The 26099-nt window shown below is 42.2% G+C and overlaps 3 protein-coding genes across 3 annotated transcripts; 1 reads left to right on the forward strand and 2 right to left on the reverse strand.

Annotated features, from left to right (window-relative positions):
• Window positions 1-180: 180 nt before the first annotated feature.
• tp53 (tumor protein p53) lies at window positions 181-6015 on the reverse strand. The gene is made up of 11 exons (XM_070929608.1): window positions 5894-6015; window positions 4689-4816; window positions 4511-4595; window positions 4171-4356; window positions 2841-3015; window positions 2619-2731; window positions 2416-2525; window positions 2055-2179; window positions 1880-1971; window positions 1711-1775; window positions 181-1135 (listed from the first exon to the last, which is right to left on the reverse strand). Exons 2-11 carry the CDS (start codon window positions 4757-4759, stop codon window positions 1039-1041), a joined length of 1119 nt encoding a protein of 372 aa, XP_070785709.1. The 5' UTR covers window positions 4760-4816; window positions 5894-6015; the 3' UTR covers window positions 181-1038.
• A 4560-nt stretch (window positions 6016-10575) lies between these two features.
• LOC139306045 (solute carrier family 2, facilitated glucose transporter member 4-like) lies at window positions 10576-19296 on the forward strand. The gene is made up of 11 exons (XM_070930007.1): window positions 10576-10666; window positions 12762-12857; window positions 13963-14123; window positions 15243-15367; window positions 15516-15631; window positions 15917-16079; window positions 16810-16997; window positions 17143-17247; window positions 18275-18376; window positions 18462-18665; window positions 18808-19296. The coding sequence occupies exons 1-11, from the start codon at window positions 10634-10636 to the stop codon at window positions 19030-19032; spliced, it is 1518 nt and encodes a 505-aa protein (XP_070786108.1). The 5' UTR covers window positions 10576-10633; the 3' UTR covers window positions 19033-19296.
• A 2533-nt stretch (window positions 19297-21829) lies between these two features.
• Window positions 21830-25128, reverse strand: LOC139306090 (Y-box-binding protein 2-A-like). The gene is made up of 9 exons (XM_070930052.1): window positions 25050-25128; window positions 23946-24009; window positions 23806-23839; window positions 23636-23725; window positions 23283-23525; window positions 22939-23027; window positions 22641-22842; window positions 21965-22096; window positions 21830-21868 (listed from the first exon to the last, which is right to left on the reverse strand). Exons 1-9 carry the CDS (start codon window positions 25126-25128, stop codon window positions 21830-21832), a joined length of 972 nt encoding a protein of 323 aa, XP_070786153.1.
• Window positions 25129-26099: the final 971 nt, after the last annotated feature.

Here is a 26099-nt window from a genome sequence, read left to right on the forward strand (position 1 = left end):
CAGCCAGCCCCTCATCTACCAAATCGATTTTCACAAAAACGTTCCCTGTAAGCAGAATCACCATTTAACAGGAGGCGATGCCAATGACATGAACATACAAATGGTTGGAAATAAACAGGGTTAAAAAATGCATTTACAGCTCTTTGTGATGAAAAAACAAAACAAAATAACATGCAGTCATGCCTGTTGGTCCTTTAATCTGGCCTTACATCCTGGGTTTTCAAATAAGAGCTGGACAGACGGCGCTTCCTCACACAGACACCCAAAAGGAGAGTTTGACAGGATGCAAATGTTGGAGTTTGCGTGGGCTGTGGTACATTAATACAGCTACAGTAATCTACAAGCCTAACTTGGCACTTTTTCAAACATATGGCAGTGACTTGTTTTGAGATTATGATCCTTTGCCATCACATATCAGGTCTTAACTGTGACACAAAGATTTGACCAAACTGCTTCTCGAGGTCTACTTTGACAAAACATTAAAAAAAACAAATGTCATTGAAAGACCGAGACACAATCTCTTCAGTTTTCATCAACTAAAACAAATGCATTATAAATGACACTGCGATAAATTTGTAAAAAATGAAATCATTAAAACTAAAAAAATAATCCCTGCTAAGATTAACACTGATTAAATACAATCCCTCCCAGTTTTCTCCCCTCCCCCCCAGATATCCTGTTTCATGCAAATGCACAGAAAGTTAAACACCTCAAAGCCATTTCAAGGGACCTTTGAATGTACTGAGGGCATTGAGGAGGAAGCAGACCTGCTTACAGTATGAACTGCTCTTCTCTGCATAATCTTGTCAACCTTTATTCATTTGCATATGAAGAAAAAAAACAAAAACAGCAAGACACTGCACAGTACTTGGAGTACAGTAAACGGTCAGGCAGTACAGTTATTGGATCAAGTGTTCTGGCATACTGAGGCAGGAGGTGATTTGGGGTTCCAATGACTAATAAAAACCTGAAATAAACCCGCTGGCTTGGAGGGAGAAAGAGATGCAGTTTGTTCTCGGGATCAAAGATACAAGCTTCTCAGTCGCTGTCACTCCTCTCTCCTCTTTGCAGGAGTCTCTTTCCACAAGAAGGAACAGGAACCTCGTGTTTCACAGACACCTTGGTCTTGGTTTTGCTGGGGAAAGAAAAGAGGAGCAACCCAGTGAGTGTCAGGAAATGAAGGCAGATTTGGTTTATTTGACATAGTTTTAATGATGGAAGTGGAAAAATTATCTTTAAGATGTGTTTAAGAAAAGCTTTACTCAATTAATGTTTTTTGAGGAGCATCTATTCAGTCTGCAAATGACCTCCTTTATATTTTCTTCTTGCCTAAGCACCTGATATAACATTGGGATGTGCATACACTACTTTGTGACAATAGATAATGTTTACAGTCGCTTAAACTGGATTCAAATATACACCAATAGTACACTTAGACAATCATGGAATACACACAATCCAATATAAAGAATAACATACCATAACCTAAGCATGATCCTGTTCTGAGATACTGCAGTGATGAATGTAATAGAAATGTTTCCTAAACCTCAGTTGACTGGTGTTTGCAGCAAGTTTAACATTAAACACAGTGACCTCTAGTGGTCGGTCATCTCTACAAAACACAGCAGGAGTTTAGACCACAATACATGTTCACAACAACGTGCGTTTCAACTCACTCTTTGATGCAAAGTTATCAGATGCACTTCTTACCTGTCCACCAACTCCAGACCCTCGTTGATTTTCTTTAACATGTCGTATCGCTCACGACCACGAACCTGCAGGAGAGATCAGAGGGAAGTTAATCAAACAGCATGGAAAGTTTTGTAAATACGTCTAGCTTTATAGCAGTATAGTATAACAGTATATAACAGTTATTTACATGCAAGACAAACACCTCCTTGTCCTCCTCCTCTGCACTTGAGGTCGACTTGGACTTCTTCATAGAAGTCGTGTCAGGAGCCGGAGCGCTCTCTAAAGAAACAAATATTAGGTTAGCAAGGGAACAGCGAGCAGGGGCGGAAACTTTAATCTCATGTAATGAAACAAAAACATACTTCGCTTTTTAGTTTGTTTGGTTGGGTTCTGCGTCTTGGTGCTATTATCCTCCTCGGTTCTGCGGTCTCTGCCTGGACATGCGCAGACACGCACCTCGAAGCACCTCCGGCCCAAAACAAGTCCCCTACGAAGAAGATGAAAAATAGTAATGGTCAAAATGCTTTCCTCGGCTGCACAAACAAATCAAGACCCAATAGGAACAGTAATAACACACACATAAGACTGGTAAAAGTGTTAACCAAGATATCCAGTTACATCATGTCATCCATGTCCTCTATATACCACATCTCTATACCCAGAAGACACATCAACACCCCCACTGCCTCCCCACACATCTGTAAAAAGACAAGCAAGACTTACTCTGTAGTCTCAAGGGTCAGGATGGTGAGGATGGGTCTTCGGTTCATTCCCCCCATGCAGGAACTGTTGCACATAAAGCTCAGCAGGATGGTTGTCATCTCTGAGCCCAACTGAAACAGGAAAAGCGAACAACATTTAGTCACTGCTGGTTTAAGTTACACAATTACAATTGATTGTATTACGTTCAGACAGGGCAGTTGTACCTGTGGAGGCTCGTATGGGACAGTCACACTCTGCCTCTTTGTGTGCGGATCTTCAAAATACTGAGCCCTCTGGTTTCCCTCCACTCTGATCAGATGGCTGCGATGCTCGGCGGCTGAATGGTAAACAGATTGAGAAAATATGTAAATTACCGCAGATCTATTATTATCTCATTCTTCCACCATATAATACCAGGCAATTTCTCACTGAAACATTTTCCTTACCATCCTCATTCTGGTGATGGGGACATCTGCGGACCACATCGGCTATGTGTTCAGTCTTCTTATAGACCGCTGTGGCCCTCAGGACAGCACCCGCGGGAGGCTCCTTGCTCACTAGCACTTCAACCAGGCTGGTCTTTGCCAGTTGGCAAAAGAGCTTGTTGAGAAGCTCCGAATACTGAGAGAAAGCACAGTGAAAAAGCCATGCACGTTATTATCTGTGCCCTTGTGGGGCAGCAGAGCTGTTAGTACATATGTGAGAACTCAAATGCCACGCACTGGTCTGAGATCTGTCCAGGAAAAAAAACAAGCGCACTATTAAAGACTAAAACTCAAACACTACTCTTTCTTCTCTAAAGAACCAATAACAAATTACATGGTATGTTCTTATGTTAATTAAGGTCAGACTCTTCATATTAAAAGACAATCTTTACCTTGCTGTCGTCCATTTTTAACCCTTTCTGTGCTGGAGGAAGACAGTGCAGGAACATGTCCCGTCATGTCAGAGCTGTGCTTTACACCCGGGCAGCACCTCTCCCACAGACCAGAGCACAAGTCGCAGGAGGCGGGACTTTCAGGGCAGACCACCCTACCCTCAACTAAACCGGCCAACTGCAGCACGCTGCTGGGCGAGTCACCGTGGAAACATTAATTCCATTGGCTCTTCAAACGGAGTGACAGCCTCTAAATCTTAAAATTTAGCGAATCGTCACAATGAATAAGATTCCACATGAATGCCACCATGAGATACGAAAGAATGGATTTTTAAACGCGCTGCCAAGGTAAGATATTTTGACTTTAAATCACTTTGTGGGACATAAAAACTTAAGAAACCAGTGAGTGACTTTACTATAGTAAAACCTTTCAATTTCCAAACCTCAAAATTGGAAAATTCAGTGTAGTTAATTTGAATTTAGTGAATTAAAACAATACGACACAAGAGCAGAGTATCTGTGTATAAAAATTACACAATGGATGGAAGAAACTCAGTGGGGCAGTCAATGGCGCCTCTGTTGAAGTCCCTTTTGTTCTCTGGCGAGGAGCTCAAACAGCAAACTTCCTCCTTGCCATGTTTGATTGCACGATAATCTGCTCCAAGTCCTTTGGTCTAGCATTCAAATTCTGTTGAAATTATACTCTATGTGTACAGGTTAAGTACAGGTTTCTGCTGCTAAATTTGGTAGTAATTTGTCTCATATTGATCGGAACAGATATAAGAAAAGTCATCTGGTACATAAACCCTTTGAAATTATCTGCAACACATTTACCAGTCAGTTTAAAAATAAGAGAAATCAACAAGTAAGTAAAATAGCTTGGGCCTGGGATTACTTACAGTGGAAGTGACGGACTTTGCCGTGCCAGTCTTCTGAAAGCGAAGCTGGAAGCCATATTCCCCAGGGTAGTCAGTTGTAACCGGGACGGTGGAGGACAAGGGAGTAACACCATCTTCAGTGGACATCTCTGGGGGAAGTGCAAACAGATTCTCATCGAACCCCTCAGTCAGCACTTGATCATTGAGCTGTAAAGGGAGAGAAATGAAAGACAAATCAGCCTCCATAAATCAATATGTTCAGATTGATCTTATGAATGTTGACAAATATCTAACAGGGAGCTTTCTTCTGCAGCAATTCAACTGAATGTTTTTGATCAATGGCAAGGGCAGACATGCATACCAGCGTATCCATGTGTCCATCCGAAATCCATTCTTCTTGAGGCTCATTAGTCCACGTTGGAATGGTGGAGATGGAGGGAATTAATCTGCAAAAACAAACACACACAGATTGGTTAACTTGTTTTTCTGGAGTATACTGCGATTTTAAAAATGTTATCTACTATCAAAACATAACTTACACATTCTGCCACAGCTTTCTAAAGGAGTCCTGGCTCAGCGGCAGATTGTCGAAAACTTGCTCTTCCATCATTAATTTCCCTCCTGTCCCACTTGAGAGAAAATGAGGAAGCGCCAAGATGCAGGAGTGCTATGGGGAGGCAACAGGAAGTAAGAATTTGTGTTAGACTGACGACATATGTAACAATTTAAGTAACATTCAGGAGAGCAATTATCTATCAATTAATTTGTAGCCTTTTTTTAATTCATTAGTTAATTCTATAGTCTATAAAACTACGGAAAACTGAAAATAACCAAATTGTTCGAATTGTTTGTTTTTATGACTACCAAAGATTTTAGATTTACAATGATATAAACACAGAAAAGCAAATACCCACATTTGAGAAGCTGGAACCAGGGAATGTTTGATTTTTTTGTTTGATAAATTACTAGTTATTTATTATTAGTCGAGTTAGTATTTCTGTCGGTCGACTAATAGCTACAACACCACATAATGTATCACATAAGGACAAAGTCAGTGTAGGTTAAAAGTGAAAAAGAACAATAAGGATAACTTTATTCAAATCTTGCAAATTAATAAAAGCTAAAATTATACACATTGGTCGTTGCTACACAGTAAATGCGAGTTCACTAAATTGAAAATAAGGCCTTCTCCTATGTAAAAAGCTACTGACTAACGTTAACGTTAGCATGGGTAGCTACTGCTTAACAAAACACAAATATTCCTAAAACAGCCATATTTCCCAGAGGTTTGAAATTAAACCCAGTTAACTGACTTAGCAATCAGCAGGCCACCAAACAAACAGCTCGAAAAACAAAGCAAACTGCTAATGTTAGCTACCGTCCATTTTCTTTCAAGCTTGAGGCCCACATGAACTGAATGAAGCTAGCTAGCCAACCTCAATCGACCACCGAGTCGGCACTTTCACAATAGCTCGATGGATACAACTTTACTGTACGCCGAAATATGCTCGGAAGCTAATAACCATCGAGTGTGTGATAAGAGTTCTGCTTGAAATTATAGCGCACAGCCCTTTTTGTTTTGGCTAGCGAGCTTAGCGTTAGCTTAACTAGCTAATTACGTTAGCACTACGTTCCGGAATCCGAACGACTAGCTTAACTGCCGTAAAACTTTCTTTATCGGACAAATAAGTGGCTTTCGGCTCTCTTGCTTTAACGAATGAGACATGTGTGCCCATGCAGCTACCTTGTATGTCCCGCTTCTACTGTCCAAGAGAGATGAGTCACTGGTGGGTGTTCAGATGCGAGTTAAACAGCCGATAAAGTCAAAATATTTTGAGGTACAGCGGAGCACGTTGTCGTTGGGGATTCCCACAGAATGGGAGGGGGAGGGGCCGTTTTTAACATCACGCAGCATCCAATCACAGAGCGTTCTGCTCTCCTGACGTGAATATCCGCAACATCGCGAAATGCTACTGCTGCATTCAGAACGGTGGGAAACATTGCAACTAAACAAAACTGAGGGGTAGTTGCATAAATCATGGCTGTATATTTGTACAATCATCCCCCTTACGGATAAATATTTGTTTTTTCAATGTTGTTCAGTCTATAGATGAATGCTTTCTTTTGTTTGTTTTATTACTTGTTTTGGAAAATAAACATTACTACTGCTATAGTAAATCATTTTTGATATTGAGTCCCCCAAACGTCAAGTTTAGGGATAGGGAGAGGTCAGCTATTTATATCATACTTATATTTGAAACAAATAACTACCCAGCTGAAACATTTCTATTATATTATTTGCCATTATGTGTTATGCGGTATGAAGGGCTGTAAAGCTTGAATCTGGGTGTTGAGTTTGCACTCTAAACCACTTTTCTCAAGTCGATTTAGATTCAGGGATTGTCTCTTGGTCATTGTTGGATTAAGACTAAACTGTGTGTTAAGAACTTCAAATTTACTTAAGTTTATTGCCCATTAGCTTTTTTTTTTACCAGATAAAAAGCTTCAGAGAATGGTGCTGATGTGAGTCAGGAAAGCCCAATGCAATACTGTATACAAATAAAGCTGACTTGACATACACAAAATCTTGAAAAATATGAAGTACTAAGAAAACTACAGGTGTCTGCTGAGCACATGAAGACAACATGATGACATCATGAGGGTGATTTCAACATAAATAGCCACACATTGTGTTAAATGACTGCAACAATATAATAATACTGAAATAATTAGAAAATCCCTCCAAATCGTAAAGAAATCATCATGTATAACAAATGCCAAAACTACCAGACTCTCCAAGATAATAGAACTTGTGTTGATTCCTGTGCAGAACTAGGCCTATACTTTATATTGGTAAATATATTGTAGCCTTAGACATGATTCATGTTCATACCCTGTACCTCTGATTGAGCTATTACGTAACCCAAGTGACAAAATGTATGTTGACACAGTACTTTGATACTTTAGGGTATACTACCCCAGCAACAAGCAATATTTGTACTTAGAAGTGGCAAAAACATAGATTCACATAAACAGAAACATCAGTGTATCTTGAAATTTAAAAAAGATGCATAATTAGTTTCTTAATTATCAATTAGTGGCCACTTTGTCTTTGAATATGCCCCTGCCTCTTTCTCTCTCCAGGGAGGTTAGAGGTCAACTTTGAAACAGCGTCCCAGGAGCGAGCAGGGTCGCTGTCTTACTCAAGGACTGTTAGGGAAGAGTTCCTCCTGCGTAGTGTTTAAATCTGTTAATTTCACACTTCAACACTGTTTCAAGGATTTCATAAACTGCTCTAACAGGCTGGATGACGTCGCCTCTCATCACCCTTCAAATGCCCCTTTGCTGATTAAATAAACTCCAACACCACTGAGGACCAGAGCTGCATAGAAACTGACCTCACTCAGGCGCCTGCAGCTGCGTGTTGCGTTGTGGCACGCTGCTGGCGTCTTGTCCTGAACTGGCAGGAGTCACATCCAAAGAGTACGCACTGAATGTTGGGTCTCATCTATCTCTCTGGGTGCATGGCGGTTATCAGTGCCACTTTTGGGCTCAGTGGCTGTTTGACCTTTGAGTAAATGTGCTGATGGTGCCAGCGAGCTCTCTATGAACTTGATCCCAGTGGCACTGCATATAGATACAATAGTGCGGCCTAACGGAACAGGACCTTGGCGGAGAGGGAAAAGAGAATTTGCATGATTAATGTGGCAGCAGAGTGTTCTAATCTAATCTGATGTTATGTGTAATTTGATGTTTTCTCGTAGCGTGCATGTCACAAGGCTGCATGAGTGTGTGTGTGTGTTTTGAACCCTTTCCAGTGGTTACCAAGGCCACAGGGATACAGTCCAGAATGAGGAACACAGTAGAGAGTATGTACTTGGTACTTGGTATGCTGTAGATGTTTTTTCTAATATTTCCCAGGTGCCATGATAGGAGGCTAGGCCAACCAGGGCCAACATCCTTTATTAGAGGGGTTTCCTGTGGATTGTAATGTAGCCATATGCTTTGTATATCAATGAAAAGAAAGCATACATATTACAAACAACTGACAAATATGTCCTATCATAAAAAATATATATATTTAAAAAAAAATTTGCGTGTATTTGTTTGTTTTATTCCTGTCTTTCCCACTTACAGCAGGGAGAGGCGCTGCAGGAAGCAGGCAGGGCACTAGCCCCTCGTCGCTGCATGTGGGGAGGTAAGCATCAGAGTTGTATGAGCTTTTGTTGTTTTGCAGTTTTAACTTAAAATAATAGTTCGTCATTGTGGGAGATACACTTATTCGCTTTCTTGCCGAGAGTTAGATGAGAAGATGGATACCAATCACACACACCTGAATGGTAAATATGTAGCTACAGTCAGTTAGTTTAACATAAAGACTGGAAATAGAGGGAAACAGCTAGTCTGGCTATGTCCAAAAATAACAAAATCCATCCAGCAGCTCCTCTTAAATTCACTAATTAATCCATTATATCTCACATGTTTAATCTGTACAAAAATCTTGGGTGTGGGCCTATTTCTCCCAGCAAATGACTGCACTCACGTACAGTTCGGTCAAATGTTGTTGCCTGTCACACACCGACACCATACAGTGCAACACCTGCCATCCATCACACGACTCGATTTACAGTAACGTGATTTTGAACCAGCTGACCCCACCAACCACACACACACACACACACACACGTCATGACAAGGAGGGACAGTATTTACAAGGGCTGTTTCTCCACACCTCTTGGGTGAGTAACAGAAGGCAGTCACATGGTGTGTGTGTAGTGTGGTGTGGCTTTTTGTTTCAGATAACAGTAAAACACACACTGGCTGGCACCTTTTTGGGGACAACACAGGTGACATTTTTCCCTGTACTTGTAGTTCCATCATTGTTCTTGGCTCTCTGTATGAATTCATGTGATACTTTTTGAAAATGTAATGCTATCTTTTCTGTCTGCCCCTGGTTGCGCACATGAACCTTTAAACTATGTTGGTTGGGGCTCTGAGCCACTGTTCTGATGGTATAAGGTTTCTCTGCATTTAGTCAGAGTCACACACACACATGACTGTGCTTGGGGCCCCTGGCTTTGGATGAGGGGTGTCCGGTTCTTCCTCTCTTTCTCAAAGTGCGTATGAGGGCAGGAAAAGGCAAAGGTGGCTAGCTCCAAGGAGAGAGTGGCGTGAGGTGGGGGTGTGTCTGCAAGGGGTGGGAAAAGTTGAATCGTTTGATTGAGAGATGTAGAGCAGATATTTTTCCACTGAGCTCCTTGGCAGATCTGTACTTTTCCCGCCCAGTCTAACCCTCCCACAACACACCTCCTAATCCCCGCCTTGGATGAGCCGTCACTCCATCGCCAAACTTCCCTTAACCACACCTACATGGCTAATTTAGGTGGCACAGCCCAAATTTAGGCTCCACCTGTTGCCTGCAGCTTTGTTGTGTGCAACAGAGAGGGAGGGTTTGTGGAACAGGGTGAGCTGTGGTGTGTGACCCCTTTGGCATGTGATCTGAAATAGAAAGGGATTTATGGCTGTTGGGAAGACAGACAATGGCAGCCAGGGCGTCAAAGACGAGCCCCTCTTTGCTGCCCATGAGACATGTTGAGTCATAGCTGGTGGCGTGATGGACCCTGACTCAGGTTCATCTAAGGTCCAGCACCTGTGCAACCACGTAATCCCCATTAATTTACCTTCTACAGATTATGCTTGGGAGATTTGTAGGCTAAAAAATCTGAAACTATCTGAAAATATTACAAATATTGCACCTCATGAGCAAAGAAAGAGGCATGAGGTTCTTTTTTTCTCTTTTTTTTTGCTGCACTACACTACTACACTAGAGAGTTTATAATTCTGGCCAGTCCACATTATGTACCAAGGCTCCTAAAAGTGGGCCCTAAATCCAAATTTGGCCCTCAGCAAACCTCCAACTCATGAGCTCAAAACAGGAATCTTGTAGTCACAGCTCTCACTGTACTTCATCTCTTGCACGTCATTACAAAAACCAGACCCCCTTGTCTATAATCGGGGTGATTTTACCTTAACTTTCTTAACACATGCCCCCCCCTCAGCCAATAGTAGTTAAGGTCAAAGGAGCTTCCTGCTTGCGTCTCGACCTCTGCAGCAGGACCTCAAGATCAGCCCACTGGGCCTCTCTGAACCGGAGTAGCCTCACCCCCACCCCCCCTCCTCTTCCCTTCCCCTCTCGATACGGAGAGAGGCGTGTGCACGTGGGGTGTCACTCTATCCCAGCTGGAGGGACACAACACAGAGTTCAAAGGAGAGAGGACACGCTGCAGCACAGGGCGCACCAGACCGATCACTTCGGGCTTCTCTCTTGGATTTTACTTTTCCATGCGTTGTTTTGGTGCTAAAGTGCCAAAGGCTTAAGTCGGGGCTTGTTGTTCTTTTGGGGGAGTTTCACGTGTCTCCATTTGGCACCAGACGCATCTGTCATCTGCTGCTAGGCTACTGGGTGCCTGGAGCTGCCAAAGTCATGCCGGCCGGGTTTCAGCAACTTGGAGGGGAGGTAATTCTTTCCATGAAGGCTCTTCTTCAATTTATAAATGTGGCTTGTTTTTTGCTCGGAAAAGTGATGTCACCAATTGTGTGCGGTGGGAAATGCCGTTATTTCTGTGTCACTCCGTGCGCATTTCACTGTTAGGTGCGTATTTTAATTTGGAGAGATTTTACGCACGGGTTTATCACCGTCGTACGCCGTAAGTGTAAGAGAAAATGCACGTTTTGTTTAGCCGAATTGCAGTTTGCCTCCTACAATCCAATAAATAAGCATTGGTCGGGTAAAAAAACTAATATAAACATTAAAATAATATAAAATAAGAATCTTCTAATTTCTCCCCGCTCTCATGTATGTCGTGTTGTATATTCGTTGAAAATATGTAAAGCGATGGCCTATATTGTCCTTCAGGTAGAGTCTGAAGTAATGAAAAATTAAGAGTAACAATAATCAATAATAATGGCATTTGCAACATACAGTAACTATAATAAATGTGTCAGTTTCAGCAGGGAGGAAAAATCAACATCAGCTCTGATCTGAACGAGCTTAGTCCCTTATTTAGTCCTGCAGTGACCTTGACCAGGCAAATATCTGAGTTTACAGGTCAGAGCTTAGTGCTGTGGGTTTGTTACAGGCCACCTAGTTTGACTGGTTCCTTTTCACCACCCTCATAAACAATGTCTGTGTTGTATGCTCCTTCTAGCTCTGTCTGAGAAATCATTTCTAGGTCAGATGGATGCCTGAATCAGTTTTAAGTGTTATTCCTCTGATTCTGGACAGTTTCCTCTCTCCATAATCTTGAAACTAGAGAGAGTGGACTGTGATCTGTGACGCCATGAAGACAAAAACTTCTGAAGCGGCTTAATCACCAATACAGGCTGATGGTTGAAGTTCCAGGGATGTGGGAACTTCTATTCGCTTAGAAGCTTTGGCTTCAATGTAAAATGAATCCCTGAAGCATGGAAACTCAAACAAGGCAAAAAGCAAACACACTCTATGAGTTCTCCCTTTTAGGGGAGGTTAGTTTTATCTTGTGAGGATATCCCAGGAAGACTCAGTCAAAGCTTGAAAATGGTGATTGTTACGTCTATTATATCTTACAGTTATTAAAAGCAGGTACAGATTCATTAAGTGACAAGTAAATGAATTACTGAGCATTCAAGTATGCAAGGCAGTTTTTAATGAAATGCAGTTAACATGAAGTGTAATAGAGCATAACTGACTGCACGGACACGTGCCCCCCCCCCCCCCCCCCCTCCCCCCCCACACACACACACAACCTATTGTTTTGGTTCATGAATACTAAACAGCACTTATCTAGAGACTCAACACAGCAAGGTCAAGACACAGTGTGTTACAGATGCATGCTAACCTGCACAATAAAAACTCTTTGCTGACAGCAACAGTGTGCTTAAAGATTTTGTTTTAGACACATTTTTATTATTATATTATATTATTATACATTATGAAATAATGCACATTTGCTAGGTGTATGAAGTTTGAAAGTTTAGTTTAAAGTCACATCATGTTGTTGTTGTCAGGTGGCCCACATCACCAAAATGTCAGCTTTCCAGGATGCCTTGTTATTACCACGATGGGTGTGGTTTTTTTCTGTTTATCCAGCGGATCTTGAAAGACTTCATAAGTCCTCTAAAAGCATCACAAAGTCATGTCCGAATCAATTATGTCTATAACATGGATCTGCTGGGCAACCAGTCTGCCAGTTACAGTATGAAATGGCTCTTTGTGGCTTACTCACACTTTGTTGGAGGGGAAGACCTCATCTCTCCAAGGTCGTCTCGTCTGTCACCGTGGAGACAGGTGCCTGTGGCCTGATGGGGAAACCAGTGGGAAGTTAAAGTTCAGGCGTCAACAGTAAAGCAGCCTGTGAAGTCATGGACAGCGCTGAAGAGATTGTCTCTCATCAGGATCACAGTTATATATAGTTGATGTTTGTGGAGTAGGAATGAAACAGATCCCTGTGTCCGCTTAAGCTCTCTTATTATTTGCCATTATTATCTTTACAAAAAAGCTTCTAAGCATTGCTCACTGTTCTGAAAATAATCTAGTTTTTAATATGTCGTTTGTCTCTCTGTATGTGTTTCAGACAGTGACTGGAACCTTTGCTCTCTCAGTCTTCACTGCTGTTCTGGGGTCCCTGGAGTTTGGATACAACATCGGCGTCATCAATGCGCCTCAGAAGGTAAGAAAAGATGAAGTACCAATCACAAGGATGGCGTTCAAAACTAGCCAATAAAATCCCACGAAAGTGCCAAACTGGTGCCAATCTGCATTGAAAAAATGGAAGTGCTGATGTAAGACGGTGACATTTAATCAGACGCTGTTTCTCCTGATTTTACAAGTGCGGTGTGTTTGACGCTGCAACATCCCTCAAACGAGGCCGATGGTGTTTAGAAAATAAACTTGGTAGAGGGAAACAATCCCGGGCACGTGATGCTGTGAAGTCATCTGATGCAAGGGAGATAATTGCACATGGACACTTTATATGAAAGCAGGGCGGCACAGTTTGGTGAGCATCTTAGTTGTGCACCCTCTATGGAAACACCGCAGGGCCATAACATGTCTGCCTCCGGTGTGATGGGAAAGAGAGGATATTTCTGTCTGGTTTATGAGGAAGGGAGGGGGTTTTATGATGAGTTTTCTATCACATCTAGAAGGCAACACGGTGCTGCACGCTCTTCTGGAAATACAAACACTTGAAAACCTGACTTGCTCCAGCCACAAAATATGTTCCTGCTCATATTGCAGCCACATCTGGTGTTTCAGCATGAAGGCACGCTCACATACTGCATGTGAGAAATGCATATAGTACTGTGTGATTTATGACTGCCTGCACTGAGGCTGGATATCATTTGAAAATGAGCGCCCACACAATACCTGAAGTTTGATACAAAAATATTTTCTGTATATTTCTTTTAATTTGAGAAATATAAGCATGTTTTTCTACAAAACAGACTGGGAGAGCCATACTAAACATTTGACCATGCCTGTTTTCAGTACTTGACCAAAAAGTATTGAAGCTTGATTGTCAGCCTTTGTGTGAATCGAATGGCTTCAATTCAGGGATGTTGCTGAAAAAGAGTAAATCTCCCTCTGATGGAAAAGGTTTTTTGGGTCACAAGCCATGTGGGCTGTCCCAGAGATTCTAAATCTCCAAACATAGCTTAACTATGACAAATACAAAGTTAACACCTGAACCTATCTCATTTCTTCATGTATTATGTGTATTTTTAAGTGTATGGTCTGGTGCTTAACTTGTCTCATGCTGTCTTCTGTTCCCTGTGCAGATGATAGAGGAGGAGTATAACGCGACATGGGTGCACCGGTATGGAGAGCCCATCCCCACAGGGACCCTCACCTCCCTCTGGTCCCTGTCCGTGGCCATCTTCTCCATCGGCGGCATGCTGTCCTCCTTCTGTGTGGGCTTTGTCTCCGAGTGGCTGGGCAGGTAGGAGGACCACACACTCTAATTGAGGTATTTCTACTAGAACTGGGAGTTTATATAGATTAATAATAATAATGATAATAATAACAACCTTGATTACAAGAATACAGTATATTATAGGTGGCCAACTCTGTGAGTCATGATACATCAGTGTGTCCTGTCCACCTCTGCGTGGATCCAAAATGGATCCCAACGTCCCGTCTCTACCCAGTAGAGTAGGGAACTCTGCCCAGGATGTTCCTTGTTCCAGTTTCCCTCTGTAACCTGAGCTGGGATGCAAACTGGACTGCAGCCCACAGCTCGCACTGACTGAAAGTGGATCTTAACAGAGCTGGCAGCACTGGGTCAGGAGGGGTGTTGTGGAGGAGGTGGGGGTCGAGGAGTGGCAGCGTTCAGCTGGGGTGCACTCAGTACAAGGTCTTCCTAAAAAAGCTTATTATTACCTCACTTGGATGTCTGACCTTCATTGTGCAGCATGATATACGTGCAGAGTTTGACAAAGCCATTTTTGTTTTAGTTGAAAACCCAAATCAGACCCAAATTATTATTCAAAGCGGAGTACCTTTATATGTCTTAAAACATGGTGGCCCCATAAAACATGGTTTGAACCAAATGCCTGCCTCTGTTCTACTCTGCTCTAGTCATTTTGCTGCACAGCACTGGGAGATATGTGGGAAACGTAACCTTTTGGCATGACATGTAATGCTCATGGTCTAAAAATAGCTTTAGATTAAATGGAATAATGCCAAACTGCATGGATGGGGCTACTAAATGTGTCATATTTAAGATTATTTAAGAATAACTACAAACTTGAGGCAGGGATTGTGCAACAAACTAAAGCCTTCAATGTTTTTGTGTGGCACTGCCCTCTGGAGGCTAACAGGCACATCCAAACTACACCGTGGAGCTAGACGAAAAACCGAGTAATCTGTGAAATCTGTGGCGTGAAATGCCAACAGTAATTTGTATGTTGATCATAACTATGTGATTGTTCTGGATGATAAATTAAGACCTTTGGCTATGTTGGACTTTGATAATGAAATAGTTCAATATATGATATTAGATGGGATTGAAAGTGGGAATATGTAACCAAATTACAAGACTCTTGTCTGTTTTTTCCAGGAGGAAAGCCATGCTCATAAACAACTTGTTTGCCTTCATTGGTGGAAGTCTGATGGGGTTGTCCAAGCTCTGCCGCTCCTTCGAAATGATGATCCTCGGCCGCTTTATCATCGGTGCCTATTGTGGTAAGCAGCCCACTGCTCTGTTACTTTAAAATCACAGGAATGTATTTGAAAGTTTCTTCTGTATAACAGTTTTTTTGTTGCTGTCTTGCATCTCCTTCACACCTGATATAAAAGTTTCTGTCTCTCATCCAACTTTTCCTCTGTGCAGGTTTGGCATCAGGTCTGACACCGATGTATGTGGGTGAGATATCTCCTACGAGTCTGCGAGGGGCACTGGGCACGCTGCACCAACTGGCTATAGTCACTGGTATTCTCATAGCACAGGTATGGCAGCACACTATAATAGACGTTGCAGAGATTATAAAACCTTCTGTATGAACAAAGATTTAAATGTGAAAATTTTAAAATCATCAGGCCTTTTTTCTGAAAAAGATTCTGAACATGCAGCTCATTTGTGAGAAAGTGTCTTAAGGTGATCAGAACTTAAATATTAAACCACAGTGTTTCCCTGAGTTTCAAGTTACATATTCATATTTTGTGATAGCCTTTTCTTGAAATATCATCTTTTTAAATCTCATGCCCTCACACCTGATCCCTCTCCCTGCGCAGATCCTGGGTCTGGAGGCGTTACTGGGCAGTGAGGACTTGTGGCCAGTTCTGATGGGTATGACTGTTGTGCCGACTGTACTTCAGATGTCACTTCTGCCTTTCTGCCCCGAGAGCCCCCGCTTCCTCTACATCATCCGCTGCCAGGAGCACCAGGCCAAGAGAGGTGAACACGGCTGGAGTACTCCAGACTGGTTTTAGGACATCTCTAAGGTCTTGGGTATAACATGGAATAAGCTTTATTTTTACTCAATCTGGAGACGCCAACTATATCTTTTAAATAAAAAGGATGATATTTTAAGTTAAATGTGGTGCAAAATTCACTAAGAATAGACAGTCATCATCGTCAGTCAAAGCTAAACTGGATCAGCACACAGTATATTTATACACTATATTTCAAATCTATACCAAAACTACCATATTTCCAAGATATCTAAAACATTTCACCAGTCAGCTCGTTCTTTTTTATATTTTCCTCCTGATATGCTGTACAAGAAGACATTTTATTGATGTTTTATGTATTTTTGTTGCTGTTGTTGCAATCATTTAAATTTTATGACAGAAGGCTGAGATGCTGAAGTGAATTTGGATGAACTTACTGTGTGTTTGTTGCTTCTAAAAACCTGAGAGGACATTTAACTGACATGTACGAAAATGATGTGAGGTTTACTACACTGTTTTATTACCTACTGTACAGTACCTTGCTATTTGTACTAAAGTACTCTTGGGTTACCTTACATAACATTTAAGGGGTATATAAGATCTTAAGTTGGCCCCATAAAGCCTCTGTGGCTTTATGCATTTGTCCTTAGTAAGTACTTAGAAGTAGTGGCCAAAACTCGAATATAACATACACACTTCTCAATTCTCCCTCCTTACACGCCTCCTTTGTGCAGGCCTGAGGAGGTTGACGGGCAGGCAGGAGGTGGGAGACATGCTGGCAGAGATGAAGGAGGAGAAGAGGAGGATGGACATGGAGAGGAAGGTGTCCATCCTGGAGCTCTTTCGCTCTCCGCTCTACCGCCAGCCCATCATCATTTCCATCCTGCTGCAGCTCTCCCAGCAGCTGTCTGGGATCAATGCAGTGAGTCAGTGGGGTCCTTTTTAAACTTATTTAGCGTCCAGTGACGTCAATCTTGTACAAAGTCCCCAAAAGGATCATCTTTGAAGAAGTGAATCAGTGCAATACAATATTGACATTATCTTAATCTGTTTACCCCTCTGGTCAGATTTTCTACTACTCCACCAGTATCTTCATGAAGGCAGGAGTCCAGAGTCCAGTCTACGCCACCATAGGAGCAGGCGTGGTGAACTGTGCCTTCACTGTGGTCTCGGTCAGTAACTAAACAGACTTCATCTTGGCTTTTTAATGTGCACCTCCTTCCTCATAAAATAATTTAACTCTAAATGTTCATAATTTCTTTTATTTAGTATGATAAAGATTACTGTCCTGCTATGTAAAGTGTGTCTCTATTACTGTTTAACATAGTTATCAAAGAGCAAATAAGATAACATGGCAAACATGGCATTGGTGGCCTTTTTCTTGTGTCCGCCTCTCAAACATTCCTGCATCCGAAATAGGCCAAGTTTGGTTTGGCAGGTCAAGATGTTTCAATGTCATTAAATGGGTCAAGAAGCAGGATTTTAGCCATGTTAGCAGCATGGCAATGTCGGTCTGTCCACCATTAAAATATCTCAATAGCTTGAGGGTGGATTTCTGTGAAATTTCATGCAAACATTCATGGCTCTCAGAGGACGAATCTTACTGACTTTGGTGATCCCGACTTTTTCTCTAGTGCTGCCATGACGTTGACATTTGTTGTTTTAAGTGAAATGTCTCCTCAACTATTGGATGGATTGCCATGACATTTGGTACAAACATTCATGTCCTCCTCAAGATGAAGTGTGGTAGCTCTGTTGATCCCCTGACATTTCATCTAGCACCATCATCAGGTCAAAGTTGTACTTAGTCCAATACTTTTATTTATGACCAAATACCTTCAAAAACGAACATGACATTCTTATCAACCTCAGCTGTAGGTGTTTGGTGCTAATTAGTAAATGTTAGCACGCTAACTAACATGCTAAACTAATATCGTAAATATGGTAAACATTATACCTGCTAACCATCATCATGTTAGCGTTGTCATTGTTAGCATATTGATATTAGCATTTGGCTCAAATCACCTCTGTGTCTAAGTTCAACCTCACACAGCTGCATGGCTGTAGACGCTTAGTCTTGTTTTGACAATGAATCATACTTCAGTACAAACTAGGTGAATAACTAACTTTTGCAACTAAAGTAGAATATGTAAGTTATAGCTCCAATTGCCCCAACCTCTCTGTTGTTATTATTAACAGCTCTTCCTGATAGAGAGGATGGGTCGACGGACGCTCCACATGCTAGGACTTGGTGGGATGTGCATCTGTGCCGTCATCATGACCATGGCTCTTGCTTTATTGGTCAGTCTCCCAAAAATGCAAGGTTCAATGTTAAATCAAGTTAAATGTTACACAACACTGAGCCCTTTTTTCTCCCACCTCACAGGACAGTGTTCCTTGGATGAGCTATATCAGCATGCTGTCTATCTTTGGCTTTGTGGCCTTTTTTGAGGTCGGTCCGGGTCCCATCCCCTGGTTCTTTGTAGCTGAGCTGTTCTCTCAGGGTCCAAGGCCGGCTGCCATGGCTGTGGCCGGCTTCTCCAACTGGACTGCCAACTTCATCATTGGCATGTGCTTCCAATATGTTGCTGTGAGTATTTTTTAACTTCAGTAGATGTTGTGGATGTCCTACGCAACGATGAGTAGCCCACAGATGATTTTATCTGCCATTTTCTGCAAATATCCGGTCTCCTCCGTCTCATGTCGTTTAATCTGATCCCATCCTTCCCCAGGACCTTTGTGGACCATACGTCTTCCTGATCTTCGCAGCACTCCTCCTCTTCTTCCTCATCTTCACATTCTTCCGGGTACCAGAGACGCGGGGCAAGACCTTTGACCAGATCGCAGCAAACTTCCACCAGCACTCGGCAGGAGGAATGATGGACATGGACCTGGACATGGACCTGGACAAGCCCAGCACCGAGCTGGACTACTTGGGGGAGGAAAGCATCAACTGAAGAGTCCCTGCCTGAGGAGAGATGGAACTGAGTACAGCTTGGGATGAACTGTGTATGAGGGCCTGACTCCAAACTTTTATTTTCTGACATGTATATTGAGGTCAATTGATGTATTCATATAGATTGTGGTGCCAAAGCAGTGTTAAAGGTGTGTTTTGGAATTGTCCTTTGCTGGTACCACTGCATTATGAGGTTAACGGTTACGAATTGAGCCTTGACAAAGGCAAAAAATCTATGGATTAAGAATTGACTATGGTAGTTTCAAGGAATAAGATGCACATAAGAACAAAGTGTTTGGACTGTCGAGGCATTGACTGCCAATGAGGTAGGATTTTATTCCATGGTGATGCACTCGGTTGCAATATTGATAGGCGGAGGTGGAGAGTCTTTGGAATTCCTGCACTTTATCTACAAAGACATCCAAAGTTTTCAGAGATTGGAGGTAAAAAAAAAAGAAATAGAATATACAGAATAGAATGGAGTTAAGTATGCTTGCCTACTTTGTGCCAACGCTGGGAATGCCCTAGAAGTGGAAATCCAACACCAACTACAGGATCTTGGTCAGTAGATACAGTTGTAATGGGTTTAAGTGGTTTGAAGGAAAGTTTGAATCCTAAAACCTCTTCACATTATACAGTAAATTGGGCTGGGTATTAAACAAATGCAATGGCAACAAAAAACTTTTTTTTGGTACCAACTGAAATGTTTCTGTAACACCAAGTATTGAAAATTGTCAAGTACCAAAAGCTGGCATCAAATCTTGTTTACTTCTTTGATCAGACAGTTCCAGGTTTAAATTATAAATTTGCCAATTTTAGGTTAATTTATTTAGGCAAAGTTCTTTCGGCCACTTGGGTTTAGACAACGTTTAACATTTGAGATGTTGGATGTCTTTTGTTAATTTAAGAAAAAGATTTTGTAGAAAATAAAACGTTTTTATTCAAATTTAAACATCAAGGAACGCTCAATTTTGATAGTATACCAAAATACCCAGCCCTAACAGTAACTGTCCAACTAATTTACCCACTCTTTCAAATCAATCTCTCCGACAGAAGAGAGCCTCAAAGTCTTCGTTGCCAAACCAGGCTTTCAATCATGTAATGTGTTCCCAGCTTAAGCTAAGATCGCAAAATATTTTTCTGATCATGAGAAACTCATTGCACAACCTGCAGAAATGCTACTTTTAAAAGAAATCTATTTTAGTACTTCGTGTGTACATATGGTGTGTCATTTGGTTGTTGATATTAAGGGTATGAGGGTCTAAAACTTTCGGTTCTTTATGCACTCCAGTTGGTGTTCTGGTTTTATAAAACAGAAGCCCAGTACATTAGACTAGAGCAAGATGTGCAATCAAAAAGGGCTGCCTGTGAAGAGCAGATCTTCTTGTGGATTTGTTTTTTTTATTACACAAGCATCATGTTTGTGTATTTTCCTTGCCGTCTGTCATGTGTGCTGTCTGCCATCTATTCTTTAATGGCGTGTATCACTACCTTCTGCGGATTTGTATTGAGGTTGTTCAGGGAGGACCTGTAATTTGTATAGAGTGAATATTGATGCTGTGGTCATGTTGTGACTAAAAAGATGAAAGTACTGTAAATAATGTTACTGACAAACACCTGTGAAGGCCTCCATTCATTTCTAACTAGTACTAGAAATTGTGTTTATTAACAAATGCAAATGGTTTACAAAAACATGTCATCAAACATGAAGAAATAAGGAAGGAATCCTGAGATTTGCAAACATGATTTATTAATTAGCATTTTAAGTACTGACATTGCACATAATCCCCTCCAAAGAAAAACACACACACACAAATAAGTAAAACAAAACAAAAAAATAAAGTTTCTTTTCATCAATCTATCCTCAACTGAGGAGACGATGGGAGTAGTATGTTTTAAGACTTGATTGAGGTGGTAACAGAACTAAACTGACTCCCATAATGCACCACCAACCTCACACCTGCTTGGTTTTCCCCTCTTCAACCAAATTAAAAAAGTTAAATAAAAATCAAGGCCGGTTCCTTTATAAACTACTTGATGTGTCCCATCTAGGCAATTAAAGAAAGATTGTTTCTAAAGGGGGGTTGGAATAACTGGGCTACCAAGCAGGTTGTCCATTCTTTCCCATTTTTCTTTTTAAAGATGTACTTCCAATTTTTAAATATGCACCCACCTGTATCCCCCTTCTTCCCTACCTCATCCCTCTCCCAACGTCAGTGTCTAGACAGGACAACACAAGACGAGATGAGAGGGGAGGGGGGGCACGAGGGATGACAGCAAGACAGGGTAGGTTGGAGGATGGGGGGGGGGTGCAGGGAGGGGAGGAGCAGTGCATGTGTTCTGAAATAGGTCCAGTCCTTCAACCCTAGTACCTACGAAAAACAAAGACAAAAGAAGGAAAATAAAAAAACGCCAGGGAGAGACAGGAATTGAGAGAGCGACCATAAAGTAACAGACATTAAAACACAAAAAGACACATCTAACCCTGAAGAAAGGATTAAAGTAAAGTTTGAGCTTTCACTCAAAATTGCTCCCTGCATTAAACAAAAGACGTAGTCCAGACATAAGCAGTCCTTAAAAGACTCCGCATTAAATTCTTGCCACCCTTTTAATGCCATCTTTCCACCTTAAATCCATTTACAGGAAAACAGCCCATTAATGTCCGTCATCTTGCGCTCTGTGACGGATGTAGGACGAGAAGTGCAACCCTATACCCTCACATCTCCCACCCAGCCTGACCACTTTAGTGTGGGGTCCCACCTCTTGCCAAGGGTCACGTGACTGTCCTCTCACTAGCGTCACTCTGTTGGTGCTGGGACTGTTGTGGCAGCTGCCTGCTGTGGGGAAAGAGGCAGTTTGAGATTTGTGTGTCGTCACCAACAAACACCGGTGATCACACAAATCAGAAGAAAATGGTGGTTTTAGCATCTTACCTCAGGTGATTTGGGCATCTTAGGTGAGGTTTTGGGGGAGCCCTTTGGTGATTTTGAAGTGGATTTAAGGTCTGCTGGTTTTGAGGTCTGAGGGGGGGTACCAGGCTCTGATGCAGACCTCTCTGTGTCATTCTGCAATATGTACAGGTAAAATAAAGTGCATTAAGCATGCATTAGTAAACCATGGCAGTAAGTACAACTGTCAGTCATAGCACTTGCCATTCAAAATATGCTGGCAAAAATAGTTGACAGTAGAGAGACAGGACACATCGGGAGAGAGTAAAGGGGATGACATGCAACAAAAGGTTCAACAACCAGAAATGAACCAGTGACACTGCAAATGCATGATATGCACCTTAGACCACTAGGTCACAGGGACACATCTGATGCTTCTTGTGGTGCCCCATCACTCCATCTTGTCCTATACTACACTACCAGCCACATGCTGCTACACTGCTCTAACAGACTGTTTATATTCATTTATGCTGGTTCCTGGTTATCTACATCAGAATCTTGACATCACAACCTGTTTCAGGGCTGCAAATACACCACAAAAAGTTCCCATCCAGATATTCTGCACTACATTCTGTATTTGGGAAAAGGCTCAAGTAGCTCATCCGTCACTCATGGAGCACTTGATGCAGTTTACAGACCATAAACGATAAATCGCACTCACTTTCGAGGCAGAGGACTCAGAGTTTCTTTGCCTACGGCGTCTAGTCTGCCGGCGTTGTTTCTGGCCCTCGGCTGATTCTCCGTTGGTGTGGGGGCCCTCAGAGGCCTCGGTTTGCTTCACCTCGCCTTGCTCCTGGCCCTCCTCTGGCGCAGCCTGCTGGTCGTCTGCAGCCTGATCAGGAGGTGGGCGAGGGCGGAACTGTCTGTGAATCCCAGGACAAGAGCAAATATTTTAAATCAGCTCTGCGTTTGTGCAATTCAGAAACAGAAAAATTAAAACACAATATATGTCATGTCACCTGCGGTATGGGCGCCAGACTCTGCGCTGTGGCGGTCTCTGCGTTTGGTCGCCCTCTGCTACTCCATTCTTTTGCTCTCCAACCTCACCCTGACAGATCAAGCAGACAAAACCTCAGATTAGTCAGCAACAGAACATCACTTTTAAGAGCTTCTTACAATATTTAAAAACTTTTCAAACTCCTGAAAAAAGAAGTTGTCCCTAATGTTTAAAGACCACCATTTCCAGAGTTGGTCATAACAGTGTTTTGCAGCAACTTTCTACAGTATAAAACCTGCTTTACACTGCTTCTTTCTAAGCTCTACAGGCTGTTTCCCTTGTTCCACTCCTTCTGCTTCAGCTTACATCTTGTGCCTCTGGCCGTGGTCTGCGGGGCCGACGGCGGCGCTGCTGAGGTCTCGTTCCACCGTTCTCCCCCTCGCCTTCGCCCTCAACAGCAGGGCCTTCGCCATCAGCTGGTTTGCCCTGGTCACCAGGCCGAGGGCTGCGGGGGAAGAACCGCCGACGGAAGCGGCGTTTGTTGGGTGCGTAGCGGCTGCCTTTGACTGGAACACCGCCTGGACCGGTGACATTGGCTGCTTCTGAGCCCTGTGGGACACCGAAGAGGGGCAGGGAATGGGAAATGGAAAAATCAGCAGACTTAAAACTGTAATGGTGATGCCGCACACACACTATCGAATGGATTCTCAGATTCTTACCTTGGCTGCCTCAATCACGTCAAACTCTACGACCTCCCCGTCTCCCACACTACGGAGGAATTTCCTAGGATTGTTCTTCTTGATAGCAGTCTGAGGAGACATATTCAACATAAAGAGAGGTTCCATCAACCCATTAAGACATTAATTCAAGAAGATGTCCTTTGCCTTACCTGATGAACAAACACATCTTCTTTGGTGTCATTCCTGTGAAAAATAAAAACATAATTAGGCTCATGGGGCTTTGAATTAGATTTAGACTATTAAACAGTGAAATTGCAGTGATGCAAGTAATGTAGAGGAAACACAGTACCTGTTTATGAAGCCATATCCATTCCGCACATTGAACCATTTCACTGTGCCTTGGACCAAGGTGGCTACAATAACAAGTAGCACATGATTAAATATGTATCCCAGTAACATTTAATGTAAGAAACATTGTTATAGAGCCATTTAAAAGACATAATATAGCCTGCTGCTATCTTGCTTGAATCAATGGCAGCCTTGCTTACAATCAGAAGTGAGAGCTCTGTGTGTCAATCATTAACAGTAAGACTTTGAAACCAGGTCAGGAGGGAGGGCTGCTAAAAAACAAGGCTACGTGTTTCTCATTTCAGGAAAAGGTCATAAATAAATACAAGAGGCAAAAAAAACGTAATCTCCCGCGTGAGATCAAGCTGTATTAAAAAAAATAATAATTACCTAAACGCTTTTTAATTGGCGCGTTAGCTTCTCAGTAAAATGATTTGCACCTGTGAGAGCGAGCGCGTGCACGTCCAGGTTGGAGCGCGCGACATGATAAAGAGGGCATTTAGGTCATGTGTTCACTTTGTTAACGCTTAAAACACACAATGTGGCTTCATTTTCTTTTCCCTATTAGAACAGAAGAAACTAAAAGGCAAGCCGCTAAATTCAATACATGTGAGGAAATGTCTGAAACGGTCATGTTCTAGTGACCTATTTTTGGCTTAACAATTAATTTAACTACTTAATTTTAATGCCAGTAAAAGCTCTTAAGATGATATCTGGTTCACAGTAGAGGTTTGACTTAATTTTTTAGAAATAATTGCTTCCCAAAAAGCTCGTGTGTAAAATAAAAAAATGACACGTGTTGCTCCAAAAAAACGGAACACAGAAATGATTGATTGACTTATTTGCCGATTTAGTTTAAGTGCTACCTTTCTGTAGTTGGCACAATAGATAAAAAAAAACAAAAAAACAAAACAGCTTCACACATGAAAACGCTGGTTTTCTTTTTTTCATTACGGTGACCACAATGCTAATAAACTTTACGCTGCAACAACATAAATCTGTTTATCTCACTCATATTCATAAGACGCACATGAACTCAAACTAAAGTTGGTAGTTCAAAAGATTCCTGGAGAACTAAACACTCCTACTGACTTTGTCCACCCACCTATGACTTTCCTCTCAGGCTGCGGCTCGTCTTCCACAGGTGCCGACGGTGGAGCGCTCTGCGCCTCGGGGTCGGTCATGCTCGCTGTCGGATTACTACACTTTCACTCCGGAGTTCCCTCCCTCCTGCTCTTCCCGAAACTTTTCTTCTTCTTCTTCTTCTTCTTCTTTGAGGTTTTACGACAGTTGACATCCTTGACGTTGCATTACTGCCCCCTCCGTATTCATTTGATCATTACTTGTCTCTCTTTATATTTCTGCATGTCACCATACTGTGCTCCACTGTCTTTTTCCATGACACTGGTCACAATGAGCTGTTTACTGTGCTGTGTCCAATTCTGAGTCTGCTTATTGTCACTTCTTTTTTTTTCCAGTTTCCTGATCCAGGTGCAGCTAGTTTGAACTACTTTATATACAGTTAGGTAGTTTAGTTCAGTGGTTCCCAACCAAGGGGTCCGGCCCCTCCAAAGGGTCACAAAATGAATCTGTGGAGTTCTGCTGTACAAATTTGTATTCAAATTTTTGTAAAATATTGGATAGTTTGACCTCTTTGGGCCTCAAATTGTTATTTGAATGAAAACATCTGAGAAGTTTAGCGGGGAAATATCTCTTCGTGGAACTGCTAACGACTCAGACATCTGAAACATGAGGGGCACTGCTTTTTTGTGAGGAAGTATAAAATGGAAATACTCAAGTAAAGTTTTTATCCCAACCAGCCACGCTTTCTTTGGTTTCAAAAGAGCTCGAGCAGGGGTATGATTGGCTGGTCGGCAATTGGGAGGGAAACATTGACAGGCGGAGGACCCATAGGTAGGACTGAGAGGAGACCGGGGCACGTTGAATCGGAAAACGGTGTGCACTGTTATGCTACATTTTCTGGATCAAACGAAATGTCTCCTCGAAACGGTGTGAAACAGGCTTTTAGGTACGTTTCCTCTCGTTTGGTGGATGTGTCAGAGGTGTTACCCAATCAGCAGCAACGTATATCAATCCGCCAGGCACTGTGCACAATGGATCCAGTTTAGGTATTTTACAGATCTTAATTCTAATC

Source organism: Enoplosus armatus, chromosome 23, assembly GCF_043641665.1.
Source record: "Enoplosus armatus isolate fEnoArm2 chromosome 23, fEnoArm2.hap1, whole genome shotgun sequence".
NCBI lineage: Eukaryota > Metazoa > Chordata > Actinopteri > Centrarchiformes > Enoplosidae > Enoplosus > Enoplosus armatus.

Bases quoted from the DNA above. Each gene is read 5' to 3' on its own strand.
- LOC139306090 (XM_070930052.1), bottom strand. From the start codon at position 25,128: ATGACCGACCCCGAGGCGCAGAGCGCTCCACCGTCGGCACCTGTGGAA. The intron at 23,840-23,945 runs GTACTGTGTTTC...TATTTTTCACAG, and splicing joins GGATATGGCTTCATAAACAG to GAATGACACCAAAGAAGATG. The intron at 22,843-22,938 runs GTGACATGACAT...TGGGATTCACAG, and splicing joins GTCTGGCGCCCATACCGCAG to ACAGTTCCGCCCTCGCCCAC.
- LOC139306045 (XM_070930007.1), top strand. From the start codon at position 10,634: ATGCCGGCCGGGTTTCAGCAACTTGGAGGGGAG. The intron at 12,858-13,962 runs GTAAGAAAAGAT...TTCCCTGTGCAG, and splicing joins TCATCAATGCGCCTCAGAAG to ATGATAGAGGAGGAGTATAA. The intron at 16,998-17,142 runs GTGAGTCAGTGG...CCCTCTGGTCAG, and splicing joins AGCTGTCTGGGATCAATGCA to ATTTTCTACTACTCCACCAG.
- tp53 (XM_070929608.1), bottom strand. From the start codon at position 4,759: ATGATGGAAGAGCAAGTTTTCGACAATCTGCCGCTGAGCCAGGACTCC. The intron at 2,732-2,840 runs GTAAGGAAAATG...TTTACCATTCAG, and splicing joins CCATCACCAGAATGAGGATG to CCGCCGAGCATCGCAGCCAT. The intron at 1,972-2,054 runs GTATGTTTTTGT...TTGTTTCTTTAG, and splicing joins CAAACAAACTAAAAAGCGAA to AGAGCGCTCCGGCTCCTGAC.